This window comes from Pyrus communis, chromosome 7, assembly GCF_963583255.1.
Source record: "Pyrus communis chromosome 7, drPyrComm1.1, whole genome shotgun sequence".
Taxonomy (NCBI): domain Eukaryota; kingdom Viridiplantae; phylum Streptophyta; class Magnoliopsida; order Rosales; family Rosaceae; genus Pyrus; species Pyrus communis.
This window is the reverse complement of record NC_084809.1, coordinates 18,090,407-18,114,422: the sequence shown is the minus strand read 5'-3', so window position 1 is coordinate 18,114,422 and position 24,016 is coordinate 18,090,407. Positions and strand designations below refer to the sequence as shown.

General features: G+C 41.1%; 2 protein-coding genes across 2 annotated transcripts; one reads left to right on the top strand and one right to left on the bottom strand.

Moving 5' to 3' along the window:
* Nucleotides 1-14,831: 14,831 nt before the first annotated feature.
* LOC137740652 (uncharacterized) lies at nucleotides 14,832-15,164 on the top strand. The gene has a single exon (XM_068480487.1). The coding sequence runs from the start codon at nucleotides 14,832-14,834 to the stop codon at nucleotides 15,162-15,164; it is 333 nt and encodes a 110-aa protein (XP_068336588.1).
* Nucleotides 15,165-16,374: 1,210 nt separating this feature from the next.
* On the bottom strand, nucleotides 16,375-21,857 carry LOC137740241 (uncharacterized). Its single transcript, XM_068480088.1, has 5 exons — nucleotides 21,245-21,857; nucleotides 19,080-19,130; nucleotides 18,319-18,381; nucleotides 18,161-18,229; nucleotides 16,375-17,129 (listed from the first exon to the last, which is right to left on the bottom strand). Exons 1-5 carry the CDS (start codon nucleotides 21,626-21,628, stop codon nucleotides 16,848-16,850), a joined length of 849 nt encoding a protein of 282 aa, XP_068336189.1. The 5' UTR covers nucleotides 21,629-21,857; the 3' UTR covers nucleotides 16,375-16,847.
* Nucleotides 21,858-24,016: the final 2,159 nt, after the last annotated feature.

The window sequence follows — 24,016 nt, the reverse complement described above, 5'->3', positions numbered from 1 at the left end:
AGGAAAAGAAGAGGAAAAATCTCAAGGTGTTTGAGAGGTTTTGCGCAGGGCAATTGTATGCTGATTTTGAAGGGCCTTTTCTGTTGCATGACTTCTTGTATTTATAGTACCCCATTCCTTGAAACCAATTCCGATTTGGATTGGGAGTCCTTGTCCCATTTCGATTCTAACTCGAACCAACCTACTCCCATTGGGATTCTGAATTTTCCTTCTTTTCGGGACTCCATTCCTTGCCGATCGAGAATCCTGGTCGAACTAGGATTTCTTCGACCTTTTCTATTCATCCGGACTACTTGGGATAAGATTTGGCCGATCCTACTGATGCGTTATTTATGCGCACACAAATTGAACCCTCTTTTTTGACAATTGTAGTATAAGTATAAGTAGGGATCGTTCTGGACCGGGGATTAGGAGGGATTCCAAATCTCTTGGAAACTGACTCAAAAACGTAAAATAAAGTTTAAAACACTAAACTAGACTCAAAGAATGCAAAATTAAAGTTTAAAACACTAAGACAAACCAAAAACTCAAAATGCTTTAAAAACACAAACTAAATTGAATTCTAACTAAAATGAACATTAAAGCAAAAGGGGGATTGAGGTTTTTACGAAAATTGAAATAACGAAACAAGTTAATAAACTAGACAGAATGTAAATATGAAATTTATGGATGAATGCTAGCTAAGGGGTTCATCTCCATACATGTTACACTTGCATACAAGATTGATTCTCAGTTGGTCTTTCGATAAATTATGAAACTCAACACTCCGGGTTAATTAGGTCCGCTTAAATTAACCGTCAAGTTTTCCTTAAGTTAATGAATTGGATGGGTTAGCGCAACGCAATTCACAACATTCTCCAAAAGTCCTTTACGTGAACAACACAATAAAGGTACAATCAAAGATCATTAAGCATCATGAAAACTATAAGTGTTGACAAGGCATTCGTTACTATGATGAGCATGAAACTCGTGCCAAGAATTCATTTAACGCGATTGTTTATAAGCAACCTCCACTACTTGTGAATATAAGTTCATAACGATTAGGTGAAACTCACTTATATTCTAGCGTCATATTCATGCATGAAAATTAAGCGCGCATTCTTAATAAACATTCATAAATAAGTTATCAATCAAACGGTTAAACAAATTGAATCCACAACTTATGAAATTCCAACGAAAGTTAATCAATTCATATTGCAAATATAAACATAGTTTCGAATCACCCCCTAGCTAAAGGGGGATTAGTTCCTCATAACTTTGAAATCAAAGAAACACCTAAACATTCCAACAACTCAAACTTGAATTGTATGAACGTTTAGGCACTCTTCTCTTCCATTCCTCATACGTACAAAACAAAGAGAATTGAATTTAAACTTTGAAATCAAAGAAACACCTAAACATTCCAACAACTCAAACTTGAATTGTATGAACGTTTAGGCCCTCTTATCTTCCTCGTTGTTGTAGCACAAGGTCTAAGGTGAGGTTTGGGGGATTATGGAAATGGATGAGGAGTGGTGTAGAAGTGGAAGGGGAATGGAAAAATGGTGTTTGGATTATAAGGGGAGAGATGGGAAGCTCACGGCTAGGGAAAGGAGAATGTGTTTGTAATGTGTTGTGTATGAAATGAGATGATCTTGAATGAATGAATGCAAGGGTATTTATAGGAGTAATGGAGGGAACATGACAGCTAGGAGGTGGGTGGAAATGTGGCTGCAAGTTTGGTGAATGATTATGAGTGAATGCATGTGAATGTGGCTAGGTTGGAAAGCTGGAAATCTGAAAATGCAAATGGGAATGCTGAAATGCAAAGGTGGCCACGGTTTTGAGTGTGTTTTGTGTTGGAAATGCATGTGAATGCATGTGAATGTTGTTTGTGTGAAGTGTGTGTGGGTTAAAGAGTGAATGGTGGTGTAATGATGAAGTGTGATGGCTGAAAATGTCAAGGGAAATGCATGTGATTGCACGGCAAAGAATTTCAGGATGCATGTGTGTTGGTGTGTTGTGTGATTGTTTTGTGGTTGAATGATTAAGTGGCTGAATTAAAGAATGGGAGTGCATGTGGCTTAGGTGGTGTAATGATGAAGTGGGAATTGAAAGAATGTGGTTGGAAAGTGGAAGGGAAGGCACGGTATAAAGGGGGAAGTGTTGGAAATGCATGTGATGCATGCCAATGTTGTCTTTTGGTGCATGTGTGTGTTGAATGGTGTCCTTTAATTATGCACGGTTTAGGGCTGTTAAGGGGAGAGAAATGGGAGTGAATGTGGCTTAATGATGAAGGGGGAAAGCTTGGAAAGCATGTGGCAAGGTTGGTTGCATGATGATGATGCATGTGAGTTGAAATGCATATGTTTAAATGGTTGAAATGTGTAGATGATTATGAGTATGATAAGTGATAAGTGAATGATGTATTAAGTGATAAATGAATGATATGTTAAGTGATAAATGAATGATATGTGGTGAGTGATAAGTGAATGGAAGTGATAAGTGAATGGTTTGATAAGTGAATGATATGATAAGTGAATGCTTATAATAAGTGAATGATATGATAAGTGAATGATATGATAAGTGAATGATATGATAAGTGAATGCTTTAAGTGTTTAAAATAGGGAACAAAGCCCTTCCTTGCATGGCAAGGAAGGGAGACACAAGGAAACACATGACAATGTCCTAAGGTTGCAAGGAATGTTGTTTTTGTGTTCTAAAATGCGTAGGAGTCTTCAATGATGCTTAAACATGAGGTCTTTTAGGATTTAACTTTCCTACTTCAAGTCTTTAATTTCGTCCATCCTCTTGGCTCCAAGCATATGATATCCATTCTAATCTCTAATTTGCTCCAAAAGGCTCCAAAAGGCATCCTTTTGCATACCTTGCCCTTAGAACCTGAAAACACACAAAAGAAGCATAAAGGACTAAAATAACTAGAGAAACATAACGTAAATGCACGAGAACAAGCCATTTAAGTCGCATGAATATGCTCCTATCACCTGCCAGCTTACCCGGGAGTTATTATTCGGCCCATAGTATTTACCATCGCCTTAGGCCGAGTACATCTTGCTGCTCGGCCCAACAATAATATTTTGGGCCCAAACATTGCCCCCTTGCTTCTGAGGTCGCCGACCGTTAACTCTTGGTCGGGCCTCGGCCTTGAAGAAGCGAAAACGCTTATTGCTTTTTTGGACTTTACTTCCTTAATGACCGTTATTCCTGCGCATTTATGAGACATGATTGCACTTTCCTCGTTACCCCCAACGCGTGGCCACATGTCGTTTCTCCGCTGCTGCTTTTAAAACTCACTCATGGGCCTCGAAACCGTGCACTAGCTGAAACGTTTATCCTCATTAATGCATTAAAACTGACGCCGCACGCAATCGTGCGTCCTGGATTTTCGACTCCTCTATCCCATCTTCGCAGGTTCCCAAAATATCCGAAATGATTGGGGACTTTCCCGGTTAAATTTCCCCCCAATTTGAACCTGTGCTTTTCGAATTCCAGACGTTTGATCTTCATTCTGAAAAGCCTATAAATACCCACACTCTTGTCATTCGCCTCTTACGCTTTCAGAAATTCTAAAATCTCAAATTCCTCATCCTTGTTCGTTCAAATCAAACCTTCCAGTTCTTCCTTCTGCAATTATTTTCTCCAGTTCTTCCAAATTCTCTCATACCTTCTGTATTAATGGCCTCCTTCATCTCGAAACTCTCTGATGAAGTCAACAAGTGTAAAGATTTCATCGATCGGAGCGCCGTCAAGACGCTGCGATTCAAAAATGACATGGCCACCACCCACCAGATTCTGGGTCCCCTCTTCAGAGACGCAGTGCCGTCGTCTATCACTGACCTACTCAAGGAGCAGTGTTTAACACCCCTGCTGCAGGGGTTCGACTGGTCGAAGTGGGCTCTGGCGCGGCCTCAGGGAGCCTGGCCCTCGACCACCACGGCTTGGGCTGCCTGGGTCGACCGGATGAGCACATTCTTCTCCAAGGATTGGAAGGCTCTCGGCATCTATGATGCCATTATTCTGTCAACCATGGAGATTGCCATGGATAAGGAGCTGCTTATGGCGGCCCTGAGTTTATGGTGTTCGGCCACCAACACCATGGTTCTGCCTTTCGGCCCTCTCGGCCCCACAATCCTCGACGTCTCGGCCATCCTTGGGACTTCCCCGACCGGCCTTCCAATTGACGCCGCCCTTTCCGGATACCCTTCTCCTCTCGACCTGAAGGCACTATTCGACGAAAGGGCCGTCGAAACGCTAAGCCGGGGTGATCGGGAGCCCTCAAGGGAAGAAGTTCAGAAGCTCCACAAGAACTTCTTCAACTACAACACTCTCATCCTTCATTTCGCCGGTCGAGGCAAGGAAGGCCTTAGGAAGGGAGAGCACGAGGCCTTCCTCTTCTACTGGTACAACAAATTCATTTGTTGTACCAGGTCGAATAAGTGCCTGGTGGAGAACATGCCGGTGGCCCAGGCACTGGCTAATGGTCGCCCGCTGGCGCTCAGTCCAGCCATACTCGCTAATCTCTACCGTTGCCTGACCTAGGCGACCATTGGCAAGATCGACCCGCACCAGAACAGACCCCTCTGGGTGTTCCAACTCTGGTTGCAGGTTTACTTCTCTAATCTTCGACCGGAGGTCCCTGCCTTCCAGCGAACGGCCGCCCTCGGCCTTCAACTGGCCTCTCGACCGGCACCACCTCACCGAGCCGACGAGGTTTTTAAACACTTCCTCGGCCTCGACGTCCTCTCGGACGACGAGTTCCTAGTATGCCGGCGCCAGGAATACCCATCCTCGCTCAGGCTCCCTACGACAGCATAGGCCGAGTCCGAGGATGCGGGCATCCGCCAGTGCTGGGGGTCGTTCGTCCTGGCTCGCGACCTTCCCCTTGGTTGCGATGCCCGCCGAGCTAGCTGGGAGGTCTACCACCCTCATTTTGTCGCCCGGCAGCTCGGCTATCTTCAAGGATACCCCGTCCCCCTGCTCGCCTCTCGGTCTCTCCTGAGTCGGGGGCGTCTTACCGGTTCCTCTGAAAGGGAATGTAAAACGTCGGACCAGGAGTTCCAAGAAAAGTGCAGGAAATTTCAGCTTCGGCCGACGGTTCCTGAATCTTTGGGAACTGACACCTTCGGGGACTAGTGGAAGGAGTATACCGGCGACTTCTTCGGCGCCCCGGCCGAAGATCTGGTGAGGAAGATCTTTGGTGACCGTCCCAGGTCAACATCCTCGACACAACCTAAGGAGTCGGCCCAAGGTAGTCTTTCCGTTTTTCTTTCCTCTCTTTGGTTTTATTTATTATCTTCGTTATTAATTACTTTGCTCTTCAGGGGGTCGCGGGTCGAGGACGGTCTAGGTGGTCCCCGCGGTGGCAAGGGCGAAGAAGGCGCCCACGAAGAGGACCCTTGTCACCGAGCGGTCGGTCCCTGCCAAACGCCCCCACCGAGGGGCCGAGCCGACAGAAGTGGCCCCTCGCCCTTCTAAACGCGTCAAGAAATTGGCGAAGAAGGGCGACCGGGAAATTCATGTCGTCCCCAGTGACACTACTGGGACGCCTGCTCCTGCCGGCTCTGCAACTGTGCCGGCTGCCCCGGCATCTCCAACCTCGAATCCTCCAGCCGTCTCCCAGGCCGATCAAATCGTCACACCCGCTCCAGCTTCTGAGCCAGTCGTGGTGCCTGAAATGGGGAAGTCGGCTGCGCCTGCCGAAGCACCCTCGTCTCCGACGGTCGTTTTGGAGGTATAATTTTGCTTCCACCTTTTTCTTTAGGTTTCTGGTCGTAATACTAATTGTTTTCTTTTTGTTCAGGATGTCGAGAGCGAGAGTGACGAAGTCCCGCTGGAACGCCGTCGTCGACCAGTCAACTCTCCTCCCGTCCATCCTCCTCCGGTCGTCGGGACGACCGCTCGACCACGTCCTACTGCGGCCGATCGTGGCAAGAGACCTATTGCCGATCCTGAGGCCACGGCCGAAACGCCGATCCACCCGCAGGACGAAGACCCTCCCATTCCTCCACAAGAAGTCTCTTCGGCCTCTGTAAGTCTCGCTTTTTGTTGTGTTGATTTTTTGTGTGGCACATGTTTTTAAAAGACTATTAAATGTCAGGTGCCCGAACATTCATTTCACCGGCAATTTTATGCGCCGAGGGGCGTTGTCTATATTTCCTAGCCGCCGTCGTGGCCATCAAATGTAGATGACCTCAATCGGCCGCGTGAATTGCGTGGCGGTCTAAGGCACTGGGCTCGGCCATTAAGTTCCCTGGGTTCGAGCAATGACCCAGAGGGCATGGCCGAAGTCTCCTCTCGGCAGGTCTAAAACAATCCCCTTTTTTCTTTATGCACTATATCACGACGTCTTACTTTCCGTCACAAAGTTTTCCTTTTATGTGCAGCCATCGTGGGAAGTGGAGCTCGACGCTCTTCTTCAGAGCACGACCGGTGAGGTTGGCTCTTCTGCTGCTCCCGCCGAACCAGCGGGCGCTGTGCCCGAGGCCGAAGTCTTCGTGAAGCTGCACGAAGTCCTGTCTCTTAATGCTTCCCAAGCTCTCTGATGCAAGGGCCTTGACTCTGTTGGAGAGTGTCTCAACGACCTTGCCAGCGGTGGTCACCTGAGCATAGAGAATATCTTTTTCCTCACCGACCTCCTGGAGCGGACTCGGCAACACTTTTACATCTTTGAGCGAGCCCTTCAAGCCGAGGATGACTTGAAGGCTGCCAAGGTCACGCAAGAGGTCGGCCGAGCTGAGATGGAGGCAATCAAAGCTAAGAAGGCGAAGCTGACCGAGTTTGATCGCCAGATTTTTGACCTCCAGCGTCAAATTTCTGACCTTCAATGGCAAAGGTCTGCTGCTGCTGCCGAGCTTGAGAAGGACTTCGAGGCCAACAAGGCTCAGCTGACGGCCTTCGTTGCTGGTGCACGGCATGTCCAGCAGCTGCAGTTCAACAGGAAGACTAGGCAGGCTGAGATCATCCTGGGCGAAGCGAAGTGGCTGGAGCTAAAAGCTGCCCTTGAGACTTTCCTCCCCTCGACCCCTTAGGAATTCACCATTGTATTTGTATTTGTTCTTGTAATGATTTTTTGTTATCAATACAATGGTCGTTTTGCTATCAATACAATGGTCGTCTTGCTATCAATACAATGGTCTTACTCTTGCATTTCCCATGTAATTGGATAGTACTTCTTTAAAAACTTTCCATTAATCGGCAATTTGTGAACTGAACCCGTCCGATCTCTTAGATGATATGCCCCCTTGTCGAGGACCTTGTGAACGATGAATGGCCCTTCCCAATTTGGCGACCATTTACCAAATCTGGGGTCTTTAATCCCAACGGGCAACACAGTTTGACAAACCAATTCTCCCTCGCCGAAGGTTTTTTGTCTTACACGCTGATTATACGCTCGCTCGGTAATTTTCTTTTGTGCTACTAACAAGTTACCCGCGTCGATTCGACTTTCTTCTAAGTCTTCTAAATCTTGTCGCATCGCTTGACTATATTCAATACTGTACAAATCACTCTGCTCGATTACTCGCAACGAACTTATACTCAATTCGACCGGTAACATAGCGTCGTGTCCATAAGTTAACGCGTAAGGAGTGGTTCCAGTAGCCGACCGAGGTGAAGTTCGGTATGCCCATAATGCTTCATTTAACTTCAAATGCCACAAACCAGGTTTCTCTTTTACCGTCTTTTCAAGGATGCCGATCAACACTTTATTGCTTGCCTCGGCCTGCCCGTTGGCCTGTGGGTAGTACGGCGTAGATTGCTCGAGTCAGATATTTAAACTTGCCGCGTATTCCCTAAACCTATCGGCCGTAAATATAGTGCCATTATCAGTTATGATCGTTTCTGGCACGCCGAATCTGGTCACAATATTCTCCTCTACGAAGTTGCATACCTCTTTAGCAGTTAATTCGGCGTATGACCTTGCCTCGACCCACTTAGTGAAATAGTCAGTTGCTACAATTATCCATGCGTGTTTCGCTGCCCCCGATGATGGCATGATTTTGCCAATTACATCCATTGCCCAACCCCTGAACGGCCACGGTTTAGTAACCGAGTGTAGCAATTCGGCCGGGGCTCTCTTCACGGGTCCATGAATCTGGCATGATACGCATCTCCGTGCATATTCGATGCAATCCTTTAATATATTTGGCCAAAAATAACCGTGTCGTCGGAGCAACCAGCGCATCTTTCGTCCAGATTGGTGTGCTCTGCAAATTCCTTCATGTACCTCGGCCATTACTTGGGCAGCCTCGTGTGGGCCGAGGCACAATAGTAGTAAACCATCCTCGCCCTTGCGATATAATTCATTTTGATACGACACGTAATTCGTGGCGAGCACCTTCGTTCTTCGGTCGTGTTTCCCATTGGGGTTATCGAGGTACCGTAACATCATCTTTCTCCAATCATCTGGTTCTACTTCGACGGCACATACTTCTATGGGATCTCCTCGTTCTAGTAGGGATAGGAGCGACATTACCCTTGTACGTATTACGTGCGTGCGTTGGAAAGTTTGCTGATTGATCAAGGCGGGGTACGAGCGTTGACCCGTGGTCGCAATTCCCACAATTCGACCTAGTTTGCCCCCTATGAGTTGTGCTCCGGAGGTGATCTGGGCGAGTTCATCGGCGTCAGTATTGTGGATACGTGAGATGTGTTCAAATGTGATCCGTTCGAACGACTCGGCCAAGTAGGTAGCGACCATGTGATAGGGAGCTAAAGTACAACTCATGCAACGAAACACGCCGTTTAGTTGGTTAATTACAAGTTCAGAATCACCAAGGACGAGAACGTGGGGGGCCCGCAGATCGTGTAAAACATAGAGGCCGATAATAAGGGCTTCATATTCGGCCTGATTATTGGTACAGCTGAAATCTAACTTAAGAGAAAAATACCATCGGCAATGGTTAGGCGACTGAATTGCGATACCGATACCCGCCGAGGTCGAAGTACTGGAACCATCAAAATGCATAGTCCAATGGGTATCGCGTGTGGTAACGAAACTGATGTCGACGTCGCCTCCCTCAAAACCATAAGGGGAAGGGTGTTGCGCCAGGAAGTCGGCGAGGGCTTGCCCCTTGACGGCCTTTTGGGGTACATACTGAAGGTGCTTCTTGGTCGGCTGATTCTGCGACAGCAGTGCTGTTTCTCCAAACTGAAGATGCTCGCCGGGTGCTTCCACAGTGCTGTTTATCCAAACTGAAGGTGTGTCGGCAGGAAAAGAAAAGGAAAAATCTCAAGGTGTTTGAGAGGTTTTGCGTAGGGCAATTGTATGCTGATTTTGAAGGGCCTTTTCTGTTGCATGACTTCTTGTATTTATAGTACCCCATTCCTTGAAACCAATTCCGATTTGGATTGGGAGTCCTTGTCCCATTTCGATTCTAACTCGAACCAACCTACTCCCACTGGGATTCTGAATTTTCCTTCTTTTCGGGACTCCATTCCTTGCCGGTCGAGAATCCTGGTCGTACTAGGATTTCTTCGACCTTTTCTATTCATCCGGACTACTTGGGATAAGATTTGGCCGATCCTGCCAGCTTACCCGGGAGTTATTATTCGGCCCATAGTATTTACCATCGCCTTAGGCTGAGTACATCTTGCTGCTCGGCCCAACAATAATATTTTGGGCCCAAACAATAACTTATTTATGTATGTTTATTGAGAGTGCACGCTTAATTTTCATGCATGAATATGACGCTAGAATATAAGTGAGTTTCACCTAATCGTTACAAACTTATATTCACAAGTAGTAAAAGTTGATGATCTCAATTGCGTTAAGTAAATTCTTGGCATAAGTTTCATGCAGTTCATAGTAACGAGTGCTTCGTCAATGCTTATGGTTTTCAAAGAACTTAATGATCCTTGCTTGTATCTCTATTATGCAGTTCATATAGGGAACTTGTGGGGAATGCTTTGGGTTGTCGTATGCAATCATCCAATTCAATAACGTTAGGAAAATCTGAGGGTTAATTAGTGCAATTCACGGTTAATCTGGGGCGTTGAGAATTCATGGTTTATTGAAAAGCAATTGGAAATCGTTTTATATGCAAGTATAACATGTATGGAGATGAACCCCTTAGCTAGCTTCCCATCCATTCATTTTCATCAAATTCATATTTACATTCTGTTTTAAATTACAATCTGTCCATTTAATTTAATTTCGTCAAAACCTTAATCCCCCTTTACTTTATTGTCCAATTTAGTTAGAAAGTGTCTTAGTTTGTGTTTATAAGTGTTTTGATTCAATTTGTTACACAAATTCGTCCAAATTCACCAAAGTGCTCAAAACTGCCCAGAAAATGTTTTTAAGGCAGTTTTGAGTGTTTTGGGTGCTGTTTGAGTCTTTTGGTTTGTTTTAGTATTTTAAGTGTTTAGTTTTGCATTCTTTGAGTCTAGTTTAGTGTTTTAAACTTTATTTTACGTTTTTGAGTCAAATCCAAGTGATTAACAATCCCTCCTAATCCCCGGTCCAGAACGATCCCTACTTATATCTATACTACAACTTGACAAAAAGAGGGTTTAATTTGTGTGCGTAAAATTCCCGCATCACGCTTCTTGGGAGGCAACCCATTCATTCAACTAGAGAGGATTTGGGCAATTTAACAATTCATTCAAAGAAATCAGATTTGCGTTCCTAACTCTCTATCTCTTTATTGTTTTTATTTTGGCATACTAGTTAGTTTATGTTGTTTGAATGGGGGTCTTTGTTTGAAACATTGAGGACAATGTTTGATTTAAGTGTTGGGGGGGGGGGGTAAACAAGTTGTTTTTGCATGATTTTCATGGGATTTTATCACCTATCACTTCTAATGTTGTTTCTCACTGTTTTTAAGTGTTTGTAGTGTATTTTGAAGTGTTTTTATGTGTTTGGATCAGAAAATACGAAAATTTTACCAAAAAAGTGAAAAATAGTTTTGAAAAACCCAAAAATAGTTGTTTTAAAGTTGTTTTTGTGTGTTTGTTTGTGTCTTAGAGTACCTTCCAACACAATGATGAGGATTCGGTTTTTAAATGCATGACTATTAAAGAAAGTCATAAACATGGATGGAAGTTTGATTTACGTTTTGGTTTATGCTTGGTTATGGTTATAGCTTACGAATTCACATGTAATCACAAAGAGAAAATCAGTTTTGTAACATGCTTGAAGGAAGGAACTCAAACTAAAGCTACATCCCTGAGAGACTTGAGCCTAAAACGTTCTTTGGAGAGTATAATCTGTGATTTCTTGTTTTCTAAAGTCGTTGCATGATCTCATCATTCTTTGCTTGGTTGCTACTTAGAATGCATCTTATCATTATAGTTCCAAATACTATAACTCATGCCCATTTCATTCAAAGCATGATATTGATTGCATAACATACAATAAGATGAAGTTGTTTAGTTAAGCCAAAGCCAAAAAGCCTAACCCTTTTGCATATGTATTGTAGGATTACCCCTTTTGAGCCTTTTCAAGCCTATTTTCTTTGATTAGCCACATTATCCTCACCTAGCCTAGCTTAGGACTTTCCATACCTTTGTTCTTAAAGGATAGTGAAGCATGACTTAGAATGAATTCCTTTTGATCAACATATTGTAGAAAACAAGTGTGGAGGAAGGTAATAGGGCACAGCAAAGAAAGAAAGAAAAAAATAAAGAAAAAAATTTCGTGGAAAAATAAAAAGAGAAGAGAAAAGTTGTGAAAAGAAAGAAAAAGAGTTGAAAAATAAGTGAGAATGATCTCACAAGTGTTGGTTGTTGAAGAAAGGGTCCAAAAGTTTGAATTTGACCCTAAATGTTGCATGAATCTTCCCTTGTGTTTAAAAGTTAATTTCTGCCATCAAAAGTGAGTTTAAGTGTCAATTTCATTACTTTGCTTCCTATTGCTTTAAGAACCTTTGTTGTCCTTTACCCTTCTTTGTTAGCCAATACCCTAACCCGTTACAACCCTCAACTTCTATCTTGATGTTATGTGTTCAATATGTGGAGTTTGAATTTGGTATGAGCATATGAAATCACTGGTTCTCGTTCTAAGTAGTAGCATTCCATTCATGAGATCATATACATATCATTGTCATAATTTCAAAAAATGCTTTCTTTGTTATAACATATGTGAGTGTTAGTCTACATGTTTACATCAATCTTCTCACATATACCTAGTGTAGGGTGTGTAGTTAGAAATTCTATGTGAAAATAGAGAGCATTCTAGTGAGGAATTGAGGGAATTCTCCAAGGCATGTTACTACATTCAAAATGTTGTTTTAATTGATTAAATGTGAACTAGTAAGTGATAACTATGGTTAAGTGTTTGCTAAAGTGTAAAGAAAACCAAAAACCGTGGGAATGATGTTCTTTAATGTGTCATGTTCGTTGGAAATCCCTGAGGTACATGTTGGAAGGTTTAGAGTTTGTTTTGGTTGTGTTCTTTTTGTTTCTTTTATTTTGTTTGGCTCGAGGACTAGCAAAAGCTAAGTGTGGGGGAATTTGATAGGAGCATATTTAGGCGACTTAGTTAGCTCGTTTTCGTACATTTATGTTGTTAGTTCATAGTTATTTTAGTAGTTTAAGCTATTTTCGTGTGTTTTTAGGTTCATATGGCTAAGGAAGCAAAAAGGTGCATTTTAGAGCATTTTGGAGCAAAATTGGACTTGGAATGGATAGCATATGCTTGGAGCAAAAGGAATGGATGAAATTGAAGACCTAAAGATGTTAGGATTCCTAATCAAAGAAGGATTCCTAATCAAAAGAGGAATCCTAGTCAAAGAAGGTTTCCTACTTGAAGTAGGAAAGTTAAGCCAAGGTTTCCTATTTTGGTTTAACCTTTCCTAATCCTAAAAGACCTTATGTTTCAGCAACATTAAAGACTCCTATGCATTTTAGGACACAAACCAAGCCTTCATTGCACCCTTATGGTCCTTGCCGTGGCACACATCACACATCACTTCCTTGCCGTGCAAGGGAAGTACCTATTTCCAATTCTATGTCACAAAATCACATTCCTTTTCACCCCATTCTCAGCCGCACCATACATACCTTTTCTATCCCAAATCCTTGCCTAATTTTAGCATTAAATCACATTCCCTTTTATACAATTGAATGCCGCAAGTTTCCTTCCCCTTTCCATTTGATTCCTGATTTCATATCTCCTTTTCCTTATGGATTTGGGGTTGAATCCTTTACTAAACTATGTAATAAACCTTAGGATTCTTTCTCTCAAATAAATACCAAAGCCGCACCCTTATTCAACCCTAATCATTCATCCATACAATCTGCCATCTTTCACAAACACTTAAGCCTTTGCCGCAGCCTTCAACATTTCTTCCACCATTCATACACTTCCATACCTTCACCCAAACACCCATACACCATTCCCAACCTTTGCCGCACCACCCTACCAACCTAAATCCATTCACAACCCAGAAATCCATCCAAAATCACCCAAGAAGTCTTGTGCCGCAGCTTTACAAGGAAGAAGAAGCCTTGGACGTTTGTGCATTCAAGTTGGAGTGTTGGAACGTTTTTAGGTGTAATCTATCTTTAGTTTTCAATGTTTAATTCAATTTTCCTTTGTTTTGTTGTGAACATGAGAGGCTAAACTCATTTTAGCTAGGGGAGGCTTTGAAACCATGATTATATTTATGATATGAATTGATTAAGTCCAATTGTGATTTCATAAATTGTGAATGCAATTTACTTAACCGTTTGATGGATAACTTATTCTTGTATGTTGATTAGGGAGGCCTACTTAATTTGCATGCTTGAATTTGGTGCTAGAATATAAAGGAGTTTCACATAATCGTCACAAACTTATATTCACAAGTAGTTAAGGTTGTTTTCACAATCATGTTAAGTAAATTCCTAGCATGAGTATCATGATGTCATAGTTACAAGTGCTTTGTCAATGCTTATGATTTTCATTGAACGTAATGATCTTTGATTGTATCTCTGTTATGATGTCATGTAGGGAACTTTTGAAGAATGCTTTGGGTTGTCGTATGATGTCATCCAATCCAATAACTTAAGGAAAATCTGAGGGTTAATTAGGGATGTCACTGTTAATCTGGGGTGTTGAGGTTCATGGTTTATCGGAAAAGCAACTGGAAATCAATTTGTGTTTGAATGTATCATGTGTGGAAAAGTATCCTCTAGCTATCTAATCATCCATTGTTTTTCTCAAATTCGTCCAAAGTTTACTCAAGTCTTTTAATTACTTGTTTTTCTCTTAAATTCGTCAAAAACCCAATCCCCTTTATTTCTTTGTTTCAAATATGTCCTAAAGTGTGTTTTTAAGTATTTTGAGTCAAAACCAATTCTATTTTCGTCCAAATTGAGTCCTAGAGTCTAAATTGAGTCTTTTTTATTGTTTTGTGTTGTTTTGAGTCTGTTAAGTTTGTTTTGAGTCATATAAGTTTAGTTAAGAGTCTTTTGAGTTTGTTGAAGTGTTTAGAATCATATTTTTGTATCTTTGAGTCAGTTTTCATTAGATTAGCAATCCCTCCTAATCCCCAGCCTAGAGCGATCCCTACTTGTATCTATACTACAATTGTCAAAAAGAGGGTTTAATTTGATCACATCATGGATGAAACATATGGTATGTCTAAATCTACATGCCTTGATAATCTTGCTAAATTCTGTCACACAGTTGTTCAGCTTTATAAAGAAGAGTACCTCCGTCAACTAAATCAAGATGATCTAGATCGGGTCATTCGCAAAACTGAAGACCGTGGCTTTCTGGGCATGATAGAGTCATTAGATTGCATGATTGGCAGTGGAAGAATTGTCCCACTAGATGGCAATGAGTCTTTAACGGAAGATCGAGAAAGCCAACTATTGTGTTAGAGGCGGTTACGTCATTTGACACATGGATCTAGCATGCTTTCTTTGGAGTCCCAAGATCCAAAATGACATTATAGTTCTTGGGCATTCACCTCTCTTCACTAACCTGGTGAATGGTAAATCACCAAAACTTGACTACTACATCAATGGGCGTCAGTACAATATGGGGTATTACTTGGCAGATGGCATCTACCCAAAGTGGGCAACACTTGTCCAAGCAATTGCAAACCCTATGGATGATGCCCAAAGGTGGTTTACCTTACACCAAGAGGCATATCGGAAAGATGTTGAGAGAGTTTTCGGTATTCCACAAGCACAATGGAAGATCATTAAGGGACCAGCAAGAGGGTGGAGTTGAGAAAATTTGAACTCCATCATAATGTCGTGCATCATATTACACAACATGATTGTGGAGGATGAGCGAGATGGTTATATTGATGGAAAGTCTGACGACGATCAAGATGATCCAAATAGGTCAAGGAGGGATCATGCAAAAATATATGATGGGCCTAATTTGCCTTTGAATCCAAGAACTGGTAATATCTCTTTAAATGAGTACATGAGGTGCAATGGAATGATACGTTCGCGTGCCACAAACATGTACCTACAACAGAATCTTGTTGCACATCTTTGGGCCAAAAGAAGTATGGAGTAGGCGTTTAAGTTTTATGTTGTTAAATGTTTTTTGTTTTAATGTTGTTTAAGTTTCATGTTATTTAATATTGTTTAATGTTGTTTAAGTTTGATGTTATTTAATGATCTTCCATTGTTTAATGTTGCTTAATGGCTTAGGCAGTTATAGGAAAAAAATTAGAATTTTTTTTTTTTTTTAAATTTTGTCCCCAAAAAATAAAAATCCAACGGCTACTTGGCGTCAGCTAGCTAGTGTCACGTTGATGTTTGCAAGCCATTGCAATTCAAACCTTAGGCCGGCCCGAGGTTGGCTAGCTTGTTGGATTGGGTCAGCCGGATAGCTTGATTTGGTATTTTTGGCCCGGTGGGGCCCGCGAACCTGTTGGCCTAACCCTCGGTCGGTTGGAGACGATTTTCATGTCATTTCGGGCTTTTTTTAGCCCTATGACCCTCTGGCCAGCTCGGTTGAAGATGGCCTTAGGTTTTCTTGTGTCGTGTGTGATTTTAATTAATTGTTTTTTCTTTTTCTAGTTAATCGGTCTTAATCAATTATTCAATTCAATCTATCCTTTGTTTAGCGTGATTAATCGGTTAAATTGATGTTAAAGCAATCCCTGTGAGACCGACCTCGTATTTGCATATATTACTACAATTAATTCGTGCACTTGCAAATTTAATTTGATTTAAATTAATCTCTTGTTTAGATTAGTTAAAAAGGAAAACTAATGAAAAGAGCTTGAAAACTTTGAGTTTTAACGATAAGGACAAAATAAAGGATAAACTGGATAGTACCATGATTGACTTTTTAATGTAAAAATATGATTTTTCGTCAAAGTGAACATCAGCACCACATGCATTTCGTTAAAAGTCCCTAGTTTAAATTTACATCATTTCTCACAGCAAAAGACGGAAACGGCGTCAAGGCAACATCAAGCGGGCGGAATCTGTTCCCTTCGAAACTCCATTATACCAGAAGGAGACGCACCCAAAAATACGACGAATAATAAAATAGAATGATTACTAGTCTATGACAGATAATAGATCATTAATAAAATACGGAGTGATTACACTAATTAAGCAGTCGATGTTTCCAAAAAATAAAATTATAATGAACACGGAAAAAATAGAGGGAAAGGGATGCGGGTTCCCGAAGAACTTAAGAACTTAGGATATCTACGCTACCCTCAGTACTTTCATCCATGGAGAATCAAAATAATACCCGCCCCATTCAGTTCAAGAAGCGGCAGAGGAGACTGGCTTTTATACTTACAGTTTGTCAACCTAAAATACAGTTAGGAACGGAGGATGGATGAGTTCTATCTTATTAAGCTAAACGCTGCTGCAGATTTTGGCGCCGCGTGGTTGGAAAAACTGAACACTATTACCCGTCTGAATTTTCTTAGCTCATTCAATATAAAACCTCAGAGCTAGAGTCCTCTCCAAATGGAAGGTTCAGATCAGGTAGCGAAAAGGCAGTGTCTCGGCTCCCAAGCTCTTGTTGTACCTTGGAAGAAACATTTGAAGGACAGGAGCTTTGTGAAGTGCCAGCGTTATTGCAATGAGCACTTGTTGTCATTATCGGAGTAGTGTAGCCAACTGCATTTATTTGCTCATTTTGTTGCCAAATGGCTTCACCAGACAGTACAAGTGTCGTAGCTTTCATTTTTGTCTGCGGCAATTGCAACTCAAGCTGTAACCAAAACATAAAACCGCTGTTACAATAAGTGTTATACACTGATATTCCTGAAAATGTAAATGATTGCATACTTGGTTCTTTGTCGTCTCACAAATGATCAAAAAGCAAATCTACACCAAGCTATCATTGGCATAAACAGTCTTACAGGAAAAACAAAAAGAGAAGTTACGTGGTAATTTGTTCACGAGAAGCATCCGTATACATGCATAAAAAAATGTCAACCCTCAAGAAAAGATGAAGGACTGCATCATGAGTCATGCAACAGGCTGGTCACTGATGCATAATATATATTATATACATAATGTCTACACGTACGTATTCTGAGACAGGTGGACTTCCTACTCAAGCACAATGGGATGGGAAAAGTTTTGCATCGATGTTAAAAGTTTTGATACTTAATTTTTACCATGATGGAAACTCTAAGAAGATGAAACTACAAGTCTAGCACTTTCGACATCAGCACCCTTAATGGCACAATAGAGGCCACAAAATGCAGACTTCAATCACTCTCTGAAATGATTAAAAGCTATAGAATCATGGCAAATAGTACATAAAAAGAGAGAAACTGGCAAATTACGCATCAAATTATCCTATAGTGAGGTTTATTGTAATCCAATTAAGAACTTAAATGCCCACGTTTCACAAAATTATCGGAGTGTTTATTTTTAAATAGCTAAAATCTCTCCAGTTACATAATAGCTTTTTGTTTCAGAACAAAGCCAGATAAAGGATGAGCAACTCATGTCAGCGGAAGTGAACAAATATAGACATAACAAATAAAATCTTGGACTAGTTTTCAACATTGCTCGTATCAAATAATCAAATTGAGAATACGATAAAATATGCACAGTGATTTAGTTATGAGCGATAAGCCATGTTGTGTTTAAACTTTAAACATGTGAATCCGTTATGACTTTAAACTGTAAGTTTCATGAAAATTTTAAATCTAAGTTTGATTTTAAACGTATATCATAAATGCATACATATTTAGAGCATAAGTAGTAACAGTCTAACAGAACGTTCACCTTCACTTTTTTCAAGCTTTCATTTGTGGCCCTTTGCTTCTCAACAGTGAGGCATAGCGCTGCCAATTCCTGCTCAGAGAATGAATTAAAGAAATCAATGTACAGGTATCTCCACGATGACATATTGGAACATATAATGTAGTATCTTTAAGACGTACATTTTTCAAATTTCTTCTTTCCTTCAACAGCAGACTCTCCTCCTCTTTTAATTCAGCTAACGTCTGCATGCAGCCACTAGATTTTAGTACTACACTATGAAATATGAGTCCAACAATTATTCAGCACACCACCACGAACAAACCAAAGAAAGAACAAGGGAGGTGAAATGTGCAGTGTTAAAATACCTAATGTCCCCAAAAATGCCGAGATAATGGCAGTTAGGTCTGTCAAATATTCAATCCCAACAAAAGCTTTACATATGGAATTAAGTATTAGCTACTCTGCTTCATTCACATTTGTAAAGCAATCTCAAGATAATACTCCTATTGAATTTTCCCAAAACAAATCCACGGGCATACATACAATTAGACTGTTTGCATACTTTATAGGAATATTTTTAGCATTAGGAGTCTAAGATACTGGTCAAAGAAACTACTGAAATGCAACCACTGAGTAATTTATTCCTAGGATATTTACGAGGTAAAAGAAAGAGATCCTAAGTTTAAGCCCCGTCAAGGTCACTCGTTCATAACTTTTTGTATGATCTGCTCAGTAAAGATATCTTACTTGTGACTTTCGGATACTGATTACCATTAAGAATTAGAACTTTTTGTGGTTTGAGCCTTTGAACTAAGACTTCAATTAGCCTTAATACATTAACTTAATTGGACTTTCTTTCGTTTAAGTCAAATAGGTCATAAGCTTTCCACGAATATTGTACTTGTACATACATTGTGGAAATAGATAACGGTATATTTACCTTCTTCTTTCTTGGCCTCTTGAAGATGGTTAATTCACTTCTAACAGCAACCTGCACCCACGGAACATAACACAACCCAATTTTAGTCAAACAAAACATTTCTCGTTGCACAGTACAAAACATTTCTCCACTGACTTTCTCTTGACAATGTTAAAGTGCGTTTTCACTTCTGTATTCATATTGTGACAATTTCAAATGAGCAGCCGTCACTTTGTGAGAACTTCCCATTCCCTTTTTCATTTAATTTATCGAGCAACTCACGTCTCAGTTTTCGACCCAAATGTACCTAATACAATCATTCAACCTACCAAACTGAGGACCCTAGAGGACACCAAACAACAACAAATTCAAATTATAACAAATTGGGAGAGATGTCAATACAGTTTAATAGTGTTATTTCTCTTCTTTTGTAAGTAAGATTTAAGTTCGATTCTCGCCTAAGATGAATTCAAATCACATTATTATGGCTAGCCCATGTGAAGCTTAATCCACTTCCCTACTTTTAATGTAGATAATATCGGTTGTTGAAAAAATAAAACCCCAAAAGGGAGAGACAATCCAAAGAGCCACTTGTACAGAGACTCTCACAATTTTTTAAAATTGTCTTCAATATTTTTATATCTTTCCTTAGGACCCCACCGTAGCATTAAAAGGATAACATGCGAGGCTGTCCCTTATGATCACGTGACAGACAGCCTGATTTTAATGTCTTACCCATTTGACCGTGTTACCTACCATTGGATCCTGAGTTAAATGAAGAAGATTCTCTTGATTCATATCGTTGAATTTTTATTTAACAATTACAATTATTAGAATTTTAAAAAAAAATTTATTTCTAATTGTTGAACAAAAATCTAACGATCCACGTTGATGAATCAGAAAGACCCACTCTATTAGCTCAGAAGAGGATGCAAACCTGGATCCAAGCTCGACCTCGTCCTTTTCTATTTTCTTTTTCTTTTTTTTGGTAAACGGCTCGACCTCATCTTTCCATAAAAAGGAGTGCTCCCGATCAAGCTGTCTTCTGAACACGTTAAAATAGACAATTTCTTTGTCTTATTTTAACTCGTATAAACGACGTCGCAGGCCACTGATTCGATTTGGTCGTTACCATGCGTCTGCAGGAAAAGCCAAACTGCGGCCGACCACACCCAATGATTTCCTCGTCACTGCACAACCACTACCAGAACCACACCAAACCACAACGCGCAGACCTATTTTGCCACGATGACACGCTATCGATAAAGCAGGTCATCATTTTTCTCTCTTCCCAAACTGCCCTCGTAGTTTAACGTACGGTTTGACTTTTTGGGGCCGAATTTCGTCATTTCGACTAGAACTTAACCGGGGGTTTCGGAGTTGGGGACTGTTTGTTTGCTACCCAACTGTGTGGGCGCCCCTATTAACCCGAAGGGCTTAAGCTTAAAATGACCTCACAAGAATGTTTTACTTGACTAAGACACCATCATTCATTTATCTTTCTAAAGTAGTGCTTAATTACAAGCTCACGCTACCTAACTCGGTGGAGCGAGAGGTTGTACACAACAGTTTATGGGGTTGGCCGAGACCTTGTTCAATGACGAAAACGTCACCGATGAGAAGGGTATTTTGGGGTTTCCAGCGGAATAAGCGTGACAGGAGCGGAAAAGGAGAGAGAAAAAAAATGTGAAAGTGTCATCGACTCCTCTGACTCCATATGCTTTGAATGGAAGTCGACCTTTTTTATTCCTCTGAAAAACCCTAAAGAATCTAGAAAATTTGAAAACACGGAAGGTCATGAGGGCATTTCAGTACACAAGATATTGACAATGGTAAAACGACAGCGCCCAGTTCGAATGACCGCCGAGCAGGGAAACCGTCCGGCGTGCGAAATGACCGAATTTCCCTCGGCGGCCACCATGCATCCCCATGCAACATAGGGGTATAATTGTCAAAAGGAAAACGACCGATTGGAAGCCCCCTCTACAGAAACAGAGAGAGACTGACAGATCACCAAGCCATCCTATCCGATTCCTGAACCACTCCCGTGTAAATACCACACCTTTCCAGGGGTATTTTCGTCAATTGAAAAATCCAAAAAAAATAGAGTAAAAATGCAAAAGAACAGCCACCGAACCAAAACCCGACCCGACCCTAATGAGTGACAGTGACAGAGATATACGGACCTTAGATCTCGCGGTATCGGTCGGCTTAAGCGGCTTGCTGGATTCTTCTGAACCGTCGACGCAGCCACCGCCGCCGCTAACCGAAGTGGCCCCGCTCCAGGAAAGAGGCGTGGTGGGGCTGGCCCTGGCGCCGCTCGACTCACCCTTCTTGCTCTTTCTTCCCTCAGCAGCGACGTCGTCGGCATGATGGTTACGTGGCACGTTCCTGGAACGGCGCTGCCTTACGCTCCACCGCAAAGTCGGAAAGCCGTGAGTACTACTGCGCTTCGACGGCGGAGGCGGCGTGGCGTGCTTGAGGCGGAGAAGAAGATCGACGACCGCCACCTCGTCGTTCATGGCGAGCTTGACCCAGCCGTCTTGACCGTCGTCAGCAGGGGAACTCATAGTGTTGTCACTGTCGGTTTTTTGCTTCTCTGGGTTTTTGCAGAGAGAGAGAGGAAGAAGAAGAAGAGGGTGGGGATAGAGAGAAGGGGGAGAAAGAAAATCTTTTTCAATTTTATGCGGGTTTGTTTGTGTGCGCAGAAAGATGAAAAGGAGGAAAGACCATAAACATATATATATCTATAGATACACACACAAACTCACAACTTTTCCACTTCTTCCTCTTTGTGTCGATTTTTCTTTTTTTTTTTTTTTTCTGTTTTTTTTTTTTTTTTTGCTGTCGATCTTTTTCTCAATTCTATGGGTGGGCCTCCGGAGTGGGGAACACGTGGCAGTTCTTGACCAACTTTGCGTGGCTTTTTTTTTTTTTTTTTTTTTTTTTTTTTTGTTAATGGTTTTGATGTATGACACTAATTTATTTAGATAGGGTTTGTAGGTGTAGATTGGTTGAGGTGTGTGGGGTAGACGCGCTAGTGGCCGGAGGTGAGTGAGGACTAAGAATTGGGGAAGATGTAGAAGATGTGGCAAACAACCACATCATTTAAAAAATTTGCAAAACTTAAGGAAATGAAGGATAAATATTCCTCCTCATATATCACAATTATCATTTAATTAATTAGTTTTTCTTAATTATTAGTTTATTCAATAATGAACTAGCCTCTTTACACGCACTAACGTGCGTGCGAGAGGCATATTTGCATCACGTGCGTTGCGCGCCACAAAGATGTGTTGTTTTAGATATTCTTATATTTCTTAAGTGATTATTTTATAAATTGTGTTTGTGTCCATCACAACAATTTCTTATTATTTTCAATTTTTTATTATGTTCAATCATCTAACTTAGTCTTTTTGCACCTGCCCATTGTACCCAAAAATGAAATTTATGAATTGTACACTAACCAATCCACCTTTTTTTTTTTTTTTTGCTTGCTAACTATTATGGTGTCTTTTTTTTGTTTTGTTTGGCTGATAGAATTTGATTTCACGAAATGAGCTATGCTTGATCATTATTATGACTTTGGTAATTAAGTTACTCAGTCTAGTTAGAATTTTGTTATGTCCATCAGTACCATTTTACCCTTATATATTGTACAGAAGAAGATCAAGAGTTAGGTTCCTTAAACTCTCATATAAAAAATAAAAAAATATGCTTAATTATTTAATGTTGTATAGAAAATATGAAATGATCAATATATTTTGTAACATGAGGATTAGTGGCTGTATTAAAAGGGTGCATAACAACATTTTTTTATTATGGTGGACTGATAGGAGCATATTCATGCGACTTAAATGGCTTGTTCTCGTGCATTTACGTTATGTTTCTCTAGTTATTTTAGTCCTTTATGCTTCTTTTGTGTGTTTTCAGGTTCTAAGGGCTTAGGGAGCAAGAAAGTGCATTTTGAGGCTATTTGGAGCATTTTTGTGCATGAGTTGGATAGCTTAATCATGGAGCAAAGAGGATGGACGAAATTGAAGCCTTGTATGCTCTTTGGGGACATCAAACAAAGGGCCTAGCCCAATCAAACAAATCCTTTGAGCCATGGAAAACCTCTAGCCCAATCAAACACATTATGCCATACAAACCAACCTATTTTAGGCCCATTCTATGTACTTAAACCCTAGCCCTTTAAACTAGTTCATTTATCACTTATCAAGCCATTTACTTATCACTCACCACATATCATTCACTTATCACTTAACATATCATTCATTTATTTCACTTCCATACTCCTCTTAATTCCACATGCATTCTCACACATGCACATCATTCACTCACATTTCCACCATTCATTCTTTATTCCACAAACAAGTCACATGCATTCACACATCAACAAAACAACTTCAATGTCGTGGGTTCCCATTTCCTTTCCAAACATCTCACATGCATTTCCACCTTCCTACTTCATCATTTCACCACATTCTCCCTCTTTAACTCACATGCATTCATCATAATTCACAACACAAAACAGCCAACACATGCACCAAAACCTTCAATGCCGTGAGTTCCCTTTGAAATTCCAGCATCTTCACATGCTTTTCTAGCTTTCCCTTTCATTTCCACCACTCATTCTTCATCATTTCAGCCACCTACATGCATTAATTATTAATATCTTCATCATTGCATCCAGAAAATGAGCAAGAAAGCTTCCCAAACACATGCATACACACACTATTTTCAGCATACACATGCAATTCCAACATCAATGCCGTGCACTCCATTTGCTTTCCAGATTTTCACATGTGTCCTAGCTGTTTTCTCATCATCCCTCCACACAAACACATTAAACAAACAGCCATTTACACCTCCACTCCTCCTATAAATACCCTTGCATTCATTCATTTGAGGAGGATCTCATTTTCATACACAACACACCACAAACACTTCCATCT